Genomic DNA, 10,907 nt, shown 5'->3' with positions numbered 1-10,907 from the left:
TTTTTGCCAATTTATGTGTAAATTTGTGTAATATAAATGTAAATTCAATAATACTAGAGAACCAATAATATATCTGCAAAAAATCAGTCAAATATTTTTGGGTTGAGACCCAAAAGCCCAATTCACTTCAGCATCACCCCAAAATTGATCCAGAGTATACAAAAATCACCCTCCTAAAAACCCTACCTTTGCTTTCACCGTTTTACCACACAGAAATTTGAAAATTATCTACACCCGCACCATGCTTCCGGGAACATCGCGCAACCCTCTTCCCTCTCTTCTCCGGACGCTGCGACGCTACTCCGAGCCTCTCCGTGCATTGCGCCTCCACGCACGGTACCAGAGCCACGCGACTCTGGCACTGCATGCGTGTTTTACCGGCGCCACTGAAGCCTCCTGGTGCAGTTGCGCCGTCCGCCAGTGGACCTCCACTTCTCCAGCCTGGAATCCTCCCTTCGTCTCACTAATTGGCAAGTATGGTAAATGTTTTCTCTGATTTCCTATGCATATTTTGAAAAGAGATTTGGACATGGTTTTGTTGTATTGGTTCCGGTGAATTTTAATTGAATGGATGTTTTTTCTATGTTGTATAGCTCAGGTAATATAATCTTGGTGCATCACTGGCCCTTGTCAAAAATATCAGCTGCATGTTTTCCTGTTTTTGGAGTTTCACAAAAGCCTGATCACAGGTAGGTATGTTTTTTGTTTACTAACTGGATTTGGGTATGTTCTAATTATATGAAACTCCAGCGAGAAAGTTTGATTTTATGATTAAGATTTGTACGAGGTTTTACACAAAATTTGTTTGGAGTTTGTAAGTTACCAAGAACATAAAATTAGAACTTTGATAAATTGTGATTTGTAATCTATGCTTAGGTTCAGCAACTATGGTTATAAGATTAGTTATTCACTATTTTCTCATTATAGGTATGCACGTGTTGCAAGACTATATATTGTTAGCGTCCTAATTTGTTAACAATTATGATCAATTACTGTTAATTAATTTTGTACCTGAACTGCATCTAAGAGCTGGTGGAGGTACTCTATAGCTGTTTTATTTATTTTTATTCCTTGATGATTTTGAAGAGCAAAAAAGATATCCCCCAAGTTTAATTTCTCTAAAACTTTTCGAAAACATCTCAATCAAAAGGTAAACTTCACCTATTTTTTATTGTTTTGTTTCTTTGCCGGTTTTGCATTGTTATGGCATGAAGTTGCTTGAGACATGTTGCTATATACGCCTAAATGAAAAACCTTTGGAAGAAGTTATGTTATGACATGTGTTATTATAGACTAATAGGTTATTTTTGCATATTTGCTAATTGGTTGTACTTTAAAAAGGTTTTTAAAGGACTGTCCCTGGGATGTTAATGATAAATTATTAATAGAATTCATTGAAACAAATAGATAAAATTAGTAAAAAGATTGGAGGTTGATTTTCTCACCCAATTATTCTATTTTGCTTTCTCAAATTGGTCCGCTTATTAATAAGTATTCCTTGAAGTAATTAGCAGCGAGTCCTCCTATACAAATATAGTTGCAAATCACTGCCATGCTCTTGGTTAAGCAGTGTTTTTTTTTTTTTCGAATTCACAGGGAGTAAGAGACGTACTTCACCGGTAATTACGATATTTTTCTAATTGAACTGGGTCTAAACTGAATTTGTCAACCTCCAGCAAGAAAATTCGATTTTTTTGGTTAAGATTTGTTGGTGGTTTTACAACATCTATTGGAGTTTATTAGTTACCTAGAACATAAAATTTGAAATTGTTTATTCCTGTGTTGTAATCTATGCTTAGCTTCAAGAACTATGGTTGTAGTCGATGTGGTTTACATTTGCTATTTTGTTGGATGTTGTTTAATTGCTATAACTAGCGAATGGATGATTCTGTAATTAGAAAGCCAAAGAGGTTGTTATTGGAAATTGGGTTTTGCTATATTGACTTCAATTGGTGATTGATTGTTGCTGTTCTCTTAACTGTGTTATGGATTTTGGATGGCGAAATTATAGTAAATGTTGGCTGATTTGTTTCCTATGATGTTTGTTGGCAGTATCCGTTAAAGGATTAGGGGTTGTTTCTTGTGAGACTGCAGCAGGATTGATTTGCAGAAAAGCCAACCAACATGGGGAAAAAGGTAAAATGATATCTACCATTCGCAGATTTAACATTCCACATTATCTTATGTGTGACTTACTGCTAGTGTAACCTCTAACAGAAATTGTTAGAGTCTCGGTGTTCGCCTAGCTACATACATGACATGATGAGCACGCTATCTAAAAACAACTCCGTCGAGAAGCTTGCGGAGATTGATGAGATCGGATTCGGATTCTTGAGGCTTGTTCCAAATTGGTCGGTAAAGCAAGCCATCATGGTTCATCTGGCTGAGTCGTATCAAGTTAAGCAAAGAACTTTTATACTCGACATTGGCAACATCCGCCTCAATGCCGAGTTAATCGGGAAGGTTTTCGGCCTTCCGTCTCGAGGTAAGTTCTGCTATCTTAATTACCTAGTCTTGCATAGGCGTGCTGGCGTAAATATCTTTGGGTATGGATATATGACCATGCAATAACAAATGAACATGTTGTAGTGGATCCATTTCCAGTCCTGGATGACTGTAATCCGTGCCACGTGGCCATCAAAAAGAGGTTCCATAGACGGACAACAACCGAACTCCGGGATTTAGTTTATAGTTGTCCAATGGCCACAGAATCAGATAGGATGGAGTTCAGGAGATATTTCCTACTGGTGGTGATGAAAATGTTCCTGTGCCCCACCACTCAACAGGTACTTTCGCCATGGCACATCTATCCCGTCTTAGATGTTTCTGATCCACGGAGATTCAACTGGCCGTTGGAAACTCTGAAGTGGTTCGACAAGGCAGTCGAGAAGTATAAGCTGAAAGGGAACAAAATGTGTGAAGGCTGCATGTTCGTCATGCTGGTAGGACGCAATGACCATTACTAAATTCAGTATGCCGTTTTTTTATGAAGAACATAACTTGTAGAAAATTAATTTCCTATACGTTAGTTTGGAGAGTTCAGGCTCTAGTACTGTTATTTGTATGATTTATACTGATATGTTGCTGAATTACTTGAATCTTTGTTTACTAATTTTAGATGGTTCAGTGTATGTTTTCATCTGAATGTTTCCTGTCACTAGTTATGTGTCCCTCGATATATACCAGTTGATTGCAAGCCTTATACAATCTTGAACTATATCTGATGCTAACTGTTCAACTTAATAGTATATTCAACTTGATTTTCCGTCATGTATAACAAAACTTGCGCCCATCCTCTGTGTAGATCCTCTATTTTCAGCGGTTGCAATACAGTCTGCTCGACAACTGTCTTGAGCATGAGCCATGGCTCGATGCGTGGGCCTCGGAGAGGCTAGAAAAGAAGGCGTAATATATTCTATCCGAGGTACTCATTTCCCTCTCGTAATCAGTTAATTTATGCAATTATGTAAGTTGAAGCTGCTTATCAAATGACTCAAGATGTTTTTTATGTTTGCTTTTTTGTTGTTTCTAAGTATATTTTTTGTTTGTCAGATGTGCTAGGTAAATGTCGCTGACCCCATGTGTTTGAGATTTTATTTATTTATTATTTATTTTGCTGTTTCTAGTTTCTATTTTGGTGGTGCTTCGGGGTTTTATTAAGATCATTGATTCTCTTCGTTTCTTAAATCAATGGCGCCTTTTGACTAGACAGGGAGAAGGTGAAGACATAAAGGGCCAGTCACCGCAAGCTGCAAGGAGAAAACCGGGAAAAAAAGCACCACAGAAGCGTGGGCAAAAGGATTCGGTGCCGCCAAGGGTAAACACGTTTTAAGGCTTTAGCATGTTAACAAGTTTACTTCGCTATTGTTAATTTGGTTCATGCTATTACTTCAAACAGGGGAGCTCAGTCGGTGGAGAGAGTAGGCAGGTATCAAAGGAAAGACAACCAAGTGGACGCACAACAGCTCCACATCCAACCAGAAGAAGTTCACGGCGCGCCGAAGGATCAAAAACTAGCCCGAGAGTGAGTATACGTTTATTGTTGTGTATGGTTTAAATCATCGACTAGCTTTGCATAAGTTTATTAGGTTCATTTCAATGTACTTGGATATTTCTTTACCCAACATATTCGTTATGCATAAAACAGCCTAGCAAGGGAGCTACGCAAAAAAGGGAGCCTAAAAAGGACCGATCACGTAGGTCCAGCCCAAAACAATCTGAAGAAAAATATCTCCCAATTAGCACAGATGATGATGAGGAGAATGAGCCTCTTGCTAAGAGAATTTGTCGACTGTATAACCAGGGAGTTGACCAACAAAAACCAAGTGCCGATTCACCGAAGGCAACCTCAATCAGGATAACGTTCCCAATGAAACACCTGTCTCTAGAGTTCCCGATGCAGGAGCACTCTCCGTTGCGTTAGTGCAACATGAAGAATGGGAGTTCGACGGGCAAGTCTCTTAGGCAAAACTATTTCATTTTGTGGTCTATTTTGCTTGTTAGTGAATTAGGGATTATATCCGTATACAACTGCCTTTTCTCTAACATCGGTTGAGTTTCTTGCAGTAATCCCAATTTCCTGTCGAACCGAGACCCCGAGAGTGAACGAATATGGCAATACTTTGAGCAACTGCAGAACACGAGGCCACTGCAGACCGTGATGTCAGCCACTCCGTCTTGCATGACTCCTAGCCCACCAAGCAAGAAGATTTCACCAGGCATGACTCGGACGGAACAGCAGTCTACCCAATGTACTCCTATGTCCAGCTTTCGCCCTTTCAGCAGTGGATGCACCTTTATAGGAGTACATTGGGTAGACTGCTGTTCCGTCCGAGTCATGCCCGGTGAAATCTTCTTGCTTGGTGGGCTAGGAGTCATGCAAGACGGAGTGGCTGGCATCACGGTTTGCAGTGGCCTCGTGTTCTGCAGTTGCTCAAAGTATTACCATATTCGTTCACTCTCGGGGTCTCGGTTCGACAGGAAATTGGGATTACTGCAAGAAACTCAACCGATGTTAGAGAAAAGGCAGTTGTATACGGATACAATCCCTAATTCACTAACAAGCAAAATAGACCACAAAATGAAATAGTTTTGCCTAAGAGACTTGCCCATCGAACTCCCATTCTTCATGTTGCACTAACGCAACGGAGAGTGTTCCTGCATCGGGAACTCTAGAGACAGGTGTTTCATTGGGAGCGTTATCCTGATTGAGGTTGCCTTCGGTGGGATCGGCACTTGGTTTTTGTTGGTCAACTCCCTAGTTATACAATCGGGAACAACACTTGATCCGCGATCGGCGTTGTCACCTTCAATTGCGACTTCTGGATAATGGTGGCACGGACTAGTGGAGGCAATCGGGAAGAAGAATAACGATGGTCAACCGCAACCCAACATGTGGTGGCACGGACCGACGGAATCCAAGAAGGGGTCGGTGCTTGGATGGTTGAATGGAAGAGCTGGGCGCCGCTTGGGATAGAGAGCTTGATTCGGGATACAGCCGCTTGGAAGAGATGGTGAAGAATCGGGATTGTTGGAAGCAGAGTTCCGTGATCCCCGTAACTAATTCTCCAACGTATCATTCAAAATTTTAATTTGGGGGTGAGAAGCAATTAATATCAAATATTATAAATTAAAAATAAATAAAATTAATTAAGATAATTATAAATTAATTAAGTTGTTTACTTTTTGGCTTATCATCTCTTGGTTCCATATACTTTTCCATGTAAATTATACAGTAAACTCATGTGCATATGTGTGTTAAAAAGAACTAATATGTGAAGTAATTCTCTAAGCTTGGAAAATAATAAAAATTTGTTAAAAATTAAAGTATTTGATTTGAATTTCGTTGAGACTAATAGAAAAAAGTGCAACTTCTTGAAGCAAAGGAGATTATAATAATCTTGAACTAGTATTATTTGATGAGTTTGGTACATCTGTATGGTGTTGAGGTATATATAGTATGGGGTTGGTTCCCTCTTTTTTATTTATATCATATATTCTAAATGAAATTTTTACAAAAAATATGTCACAATTTAGTGTAACCTAAAATTCATATCACCAAGGTAACTAAATTCTAAACACCTTTGAGGACTAAAAAGACTGTGTGTATCAGTGTATGTACAATTTGGAAGTTGTTTGCACATTTTGCTTTCTGATATCTTTTCTCTGTTTCTAATCTAAGTATAAATTGTCTTACTGTAGTCGTTTAATCCATGTAGTCGACTCTTTCTAGTGGGATACGACTTTGTTGTTATAGTTGTTATTAACAACTTTAGTGGAGCCTAATTCCAAGTTACTGGGTTGTGTTGCACATTGTGGCTCAACAGAACCATATGAAACATGAGCCTTTAGAGTCCACAGTAGAACCAAAACCAGCATGATCACAGCAACAAGAACCATTCCAGACCACACCATCTTTGCATATCTCTTCAATGGATTGCAGTGTTTGACAAGAATTTCAGAGAATGCATCCTTCACAAGCTGGCATTCCAACAAGTTCTCCATGCTTGGATATACATTTAGTAAGTCCTGAATTGAACTTGTGAATGCTTCAACTCTCACATATTCACTTCCACTTATTATGAAACTGCTTCCACTTTCACTGTCACATGTTCCATCAGAACATGTAAAAGGCTTTAGTACCTTTGCAATGTCTCCTATTCTTATGGTGTTGGCAGGGCAGTTCTGTGGCTGGTATAGATACTCCGGCGGCGCCGAGAAAGGGTTGCAAACATGAACAAGATTTGGATATGATGTTGCCTGCATGCCTGATATGTTTTCATTCACCTGCACAATTACCATAACATGTGACACCAATACTAAAATAGTTACATAGGGATTACTATTAGTGTTGAATCAACATTTGATTGATGCAAATTATACCTTATTTACAAGGTTATAGATTCCAGCACTAACACCAGACAGGACTGATTTTGCTGAGAGCAATTCATCACAAGGAAGTATGGAACTTAAGCTGTTATTGTATGGATTTTCTTGAAAGTTGTCAAGTGCTGTGCAAGCATCACCAGAAAATCTGCAATATGGTGGAACTTTTTTTAGTTAGTTAAGGTTGAGAACTATTGAGAATGAGTAATGCAGATTGGAATTGGAGTTTACTTTTCTAAGAAGAAATAGATCCCAAAGAATATCCAGCATATCACTGTCATCAACCAGCAAAGTGTGATTAACCTGTGAAGAACAAAAGGGTAACACAAAATTTAGATTTTTGACAGATAAATAGCATCTAAGCTTCCAAGAAAATGCAGTTCAGCTTGCTTACAAGTAAAGTGCTCGTCGCAACCTCAGTACTCCGGAAACTGTTCACATAAAAATCCAAACATTTATGAGAATCATGTGTCATATACAAAAATTGCTTGAAGCAAGAGCTACAAAGTAGTCTCTTAGGATTTGAAAATGATGAATTCATCCCACACAATTCAAAAACTTGTATAGGAGAACTAATTATAAACCAAGTGGGACATACCTGACAAAACTGTCACTGCAACCAAGTTGAAGCTCATAATCACAATGGTAATCACAAATCTGCAATTAGAAGCATTCCACTATTATTGCAATGTACTGCATTATTCATAAGAGACAGAGAGGAATGAATTCTTACACAAGTTTCAAGCCCTTGTTGATAAGGCGCCTATTCTTGCTAGCTTCCTTTTCAATATTTGCAGATGCATCATCAAGCCTCTCAGTTGTTGAGTCAAGTCTCACAGAAACCACAGCATTATTGACATTGTCTTCCATCAAGTTACTTTCCATGTCTTTTAATGCTCCTGCTGTGTTGTTTATTGTCTCTGATGCCTCATTTGCTGTCTTTATTATAATTCCAACTGAACTTTCTGCTTCAGAATGGAATCTTGCACTCCCAGCAAGAACAAGCCCAGTTGCAACTCTACAAAATCAAACATCCATGCATACATGAATTGTGGAAAGCCATGGAATTTGTCAAGGAGAGTGAGTTGGCTCGATGTCCGAGGACGAAATGAATAACTTACATGGCTAATATGGTGAGCAATATAGCCAAAGGGATAATTGAAACATCAAAACTCTTGTAAGGAAACACATTCTTCACCCTTTTTGGTTTCTCACTTTTGCCATAGAACTTGGTTGTTACTAACAAACAACCTCCATATAATGTTCCACAAAAAAGGAAGAGGATCCCAATTGCATATCCATAAACTCCTGTGAAGATCACTGACTACAAAACATTAAGGAAGTGTTAACAATATTTCATATATATCATTGGTCTATGAAACTTAGAGTTGAGAAAGATTTATACACTCCAATAGTGCTTGTTGGTGATGTCAAATCCTCCTTTGTACTTTCTTAAATTATCTAAAGGATCCACTCTAACAGTATTATCAAGCTGCCAAATCTGTTCTGGTGCATTATCTGCAACAAATATAGACATAATGTTCCTCATTTTTAGACAATTTTGAAAGACATGGAGAATATGCAACATTAATTATTATTAGTCCTTCAAGTAATACAGCTTTCAATGTGAATAAACACAAAGGTATAAAAGAAAATCTGAAAGAAACCATATATTACCTGATGGAGAATCAGCTGGTGGAAGAACTTGAGCAGCAATTTGTGGTAAAATCAACACCATAATCACTAAAACAGAAACTAGGCCTTTGATTGCATTGGCTACAACCATCTCTTTTAAGAATAATCTGCCAATCATTGTTTTCATATCCGTTAGATAATTTGATATGTCTATACAATCATGTCAGAACCATTAGGTAGAAGGAGTAATGGCTTAGGAAAAAGAAAAAAAAAACATTTGAAGGCTTTCCTTTTTACATAGAATAAGTTGGTTACAAGGAAAGAACATTTGTGACTGTTGTTTAGTGCATGAATGTAGTCTTTTTCAAAGTAACTTACCTCAGAAAGAAACTGAGAGAGAGAAAACCGAAAGTTACTGGAAAATTATTAAACTGTTCCCAAAAACCTGCAAGAATCTCTGCCTAAAATTTTCTCTTTGGAGAAAAAACTTGGCTTGTGGCTTAAATGAACCATAAGACACTCAAAAACCCTCTTTAATCTGCAGAGTTTGCATGTGATGTGAAAACACCCATGTAGCTTTTTTCCCTTCTCAATATTCTCCAAAACTAATAAGTAATAGTGTTATAGAAACCTTTCACACTCTGATCTTTCAAAAATCAATAGGGTGCTTAAAAAGTGTGTATATATATATCTACATATATGTATATATAACATATGAAAACACCTGGAAACTCATCAAGACTACTATTCAAGTGCCAAATTGTTTAATAAAAAGTACAAGAATCCAAATCCAACCTCAACTAGAACACTTTTAAGATTTTTCTGATGCTCTAAATCGTCATTTCTTATCAACTAAAAGACCTTGATGGGTTAGTTGGTTAATTAAATATTAACCAAGATTAGATTTTGCATAGTTTTGGCACAACTTTTTTAATTTATAGTCAACCCCTTGTCAGCAAAATTGAATTTTACTGCTTTAAACTTTAATTGGTGATTAAGAAGAAGAAAAAAATTGCTACCTAAAGTGATAGGTAAGGTTTCAAAACTTGTATAGTAACTTTACTGAAAAAATAAGAATCCAAAAACAGTGTGTCAATGAAATAATATTAGTGATAATAAAATAATATACAAAACCGTGTCAAACACTCTAGTCAGAGGGTTATGTTCTCATTTCTCAGTGTCCAAATTTTCAACCTAAACCACTTCTGATCTGATACATAACAACTACAAAGAAGTCAAAAAAATGTCATTTTTAATTTAAAAAATCCTATGTGTATAAGGTCCTACTTTTTTGAAGGTGGTGCATCTGGTATAATTCACAAACAAAACCATAAATTTTCTTCATTTTTTCCCCTCTTAAAGTCAAATGATGACAAAGGGCTTGACTTTCTCGTCAAGGAAACAAACTAGCTAGTGGAATTAATATGTGGGTAGATATTTTTTTTAAATCCTCATTTTTTTTTAAACTTTAGAATTTAGAGTTAGGATTTAGAATTTAGAATTTATTTTTTAAATTTAATATTTAGGAATTAGAATTTAGAGTAAAAGAATAATTTTAAAAAAGTTGATTGATATTAGTTGAAAAATAGTTGATTTTCTAGTTGAATTCATATTATATATGTAAGTTAATTTCTATGCATTACCTAAATAGAATTGCACAAATATATAATGATTTTTCACCCCCTTTTTTTTTGTGTAATAAGCATATAATCTAGCAGTAGGTGTGAAATCTGTTAGATTTAATTATTCTATCAGTCTTTATAGTTTTTTTAAATTTTTAATTAGATATATATATATATATATATATATATATATATATTTTAATTGAATCCCTATATCATATCAAATATTATAATTAAATCCTTACCATGACAAAAATATTAAAATTAATAGAATATTAAATCAATCTGTTATATGATAATATTAATACTATATTATATGGTATGGGTTATTTATGCACGAGGAAATCGAATTAGTTCATTCCATGAATTGCAAATAGCAGCCATTTTCTGCCGCAAAAGTGGAAGGGTATCTATCTAATATATCAAGCAAGTTGCAGCAGCCAGGTTCTATAAAGTAGAAAACTAAAAAAGGCAGACAAATAAATCCCAAAATGATATACATATTATTAAATTAGTTATCCTTTAATAAGGTTCAATGAACAATTACTCATTTTTGGGTCTAATTAATAGTACATATGGTCATGGATCAAACACCTATGCTGACGTGGCATGAGTATTTTGTCAACTTGGACCAACAGGCAACAGTGATTGCCAATTTGACTAGTACGTACGAATCGGTTTGGAACATATTAAATGTCTATTTAATTCATGTTTGTATTAGTATTTTTTTTACTTTTTATTAATTTATATAAAAATTATTAGAAG

At 36.3% G+C, this 10,907-nt stretch overlaps 1 protein-coding gene across 1 annotated transcript; it reads right to left on the bottom strand.

Annotated features, from left to right (window-relative positions):
* LOC107614556 lies at positions 5,875-9,395 on the bottom strand. The gene is made up of 10 exons (XM_016316746.2): positions 8,899-9,395; positions 8,563-8,687; positions 8,291-8,403; positions 8,007-8,209; positions 7,619-7,903; positions 7,484-7,542; positions 7,280-7,316; positions 7,117-7,188; positions 6,883-7,033; positions 5,875-6,786 (listed from the first exon to the last, which is right to left on the bottom strand). The coding sequence occupies exons 2-10, from the start codon at positions 8,669-8,671 to the stop codon at positions 6,229-6,231; spliced, it is 1,587 nt and encodes a 528-aa protein (XP_016172232.1). The 5' UTR covers positions 8,672-8,687; positions 8,899-9,395; the 3' UTR covers positions 5,875-6,228.

The sequence above is a fragment of the Arachis ipaensis genome, chromosome B08 (genome assembly GCF_000816755.2).
Source record: "Arachis ipaensis cultivar K30076 chromosome B08, Araip1.1, whole genome shotgun sequence".
Classification (NCBI taxonomy): domain Eukaryota; kingdom Viridiplantae; phylum Streptophyta; class Magnoliopsida; order Fabales; family Fabaceae; genus Arachis; species Arachis ipaensis.
Note: the sequence above shows the minus strand (reverse complement) of the source record. Positions and strands in the feature narration are given on the sequence as shown.

What these genes read in the sequence shown, in the direction of transcription:
- LOC107614556 (XM_016316746.2), bottom strand. Translation starts at nt 8,671, where the DNA reads ATGGTTGTAGCCAATGCAATCAAAGGCCTAGTTTCTGTTTTAGTGATT. An exon ending in ACCAGCTGATTCTCCATCAG is followed by an intron (nt 8,404 to 8,562) that starts GTAATATATGGT and finishes TATTTGTTGCAG; the next exon opens with ATAATGCACCAGAACAGATT. An exon ending in ATCTATTTCTTCTTAGAAAA is followed by an intron (nt 7,034 to 7,116) that starts GTAAACTCCAAT and finishes ACCATATTGCAG; the next exon opens with ATTTTCTGGTGATGCTTGCA.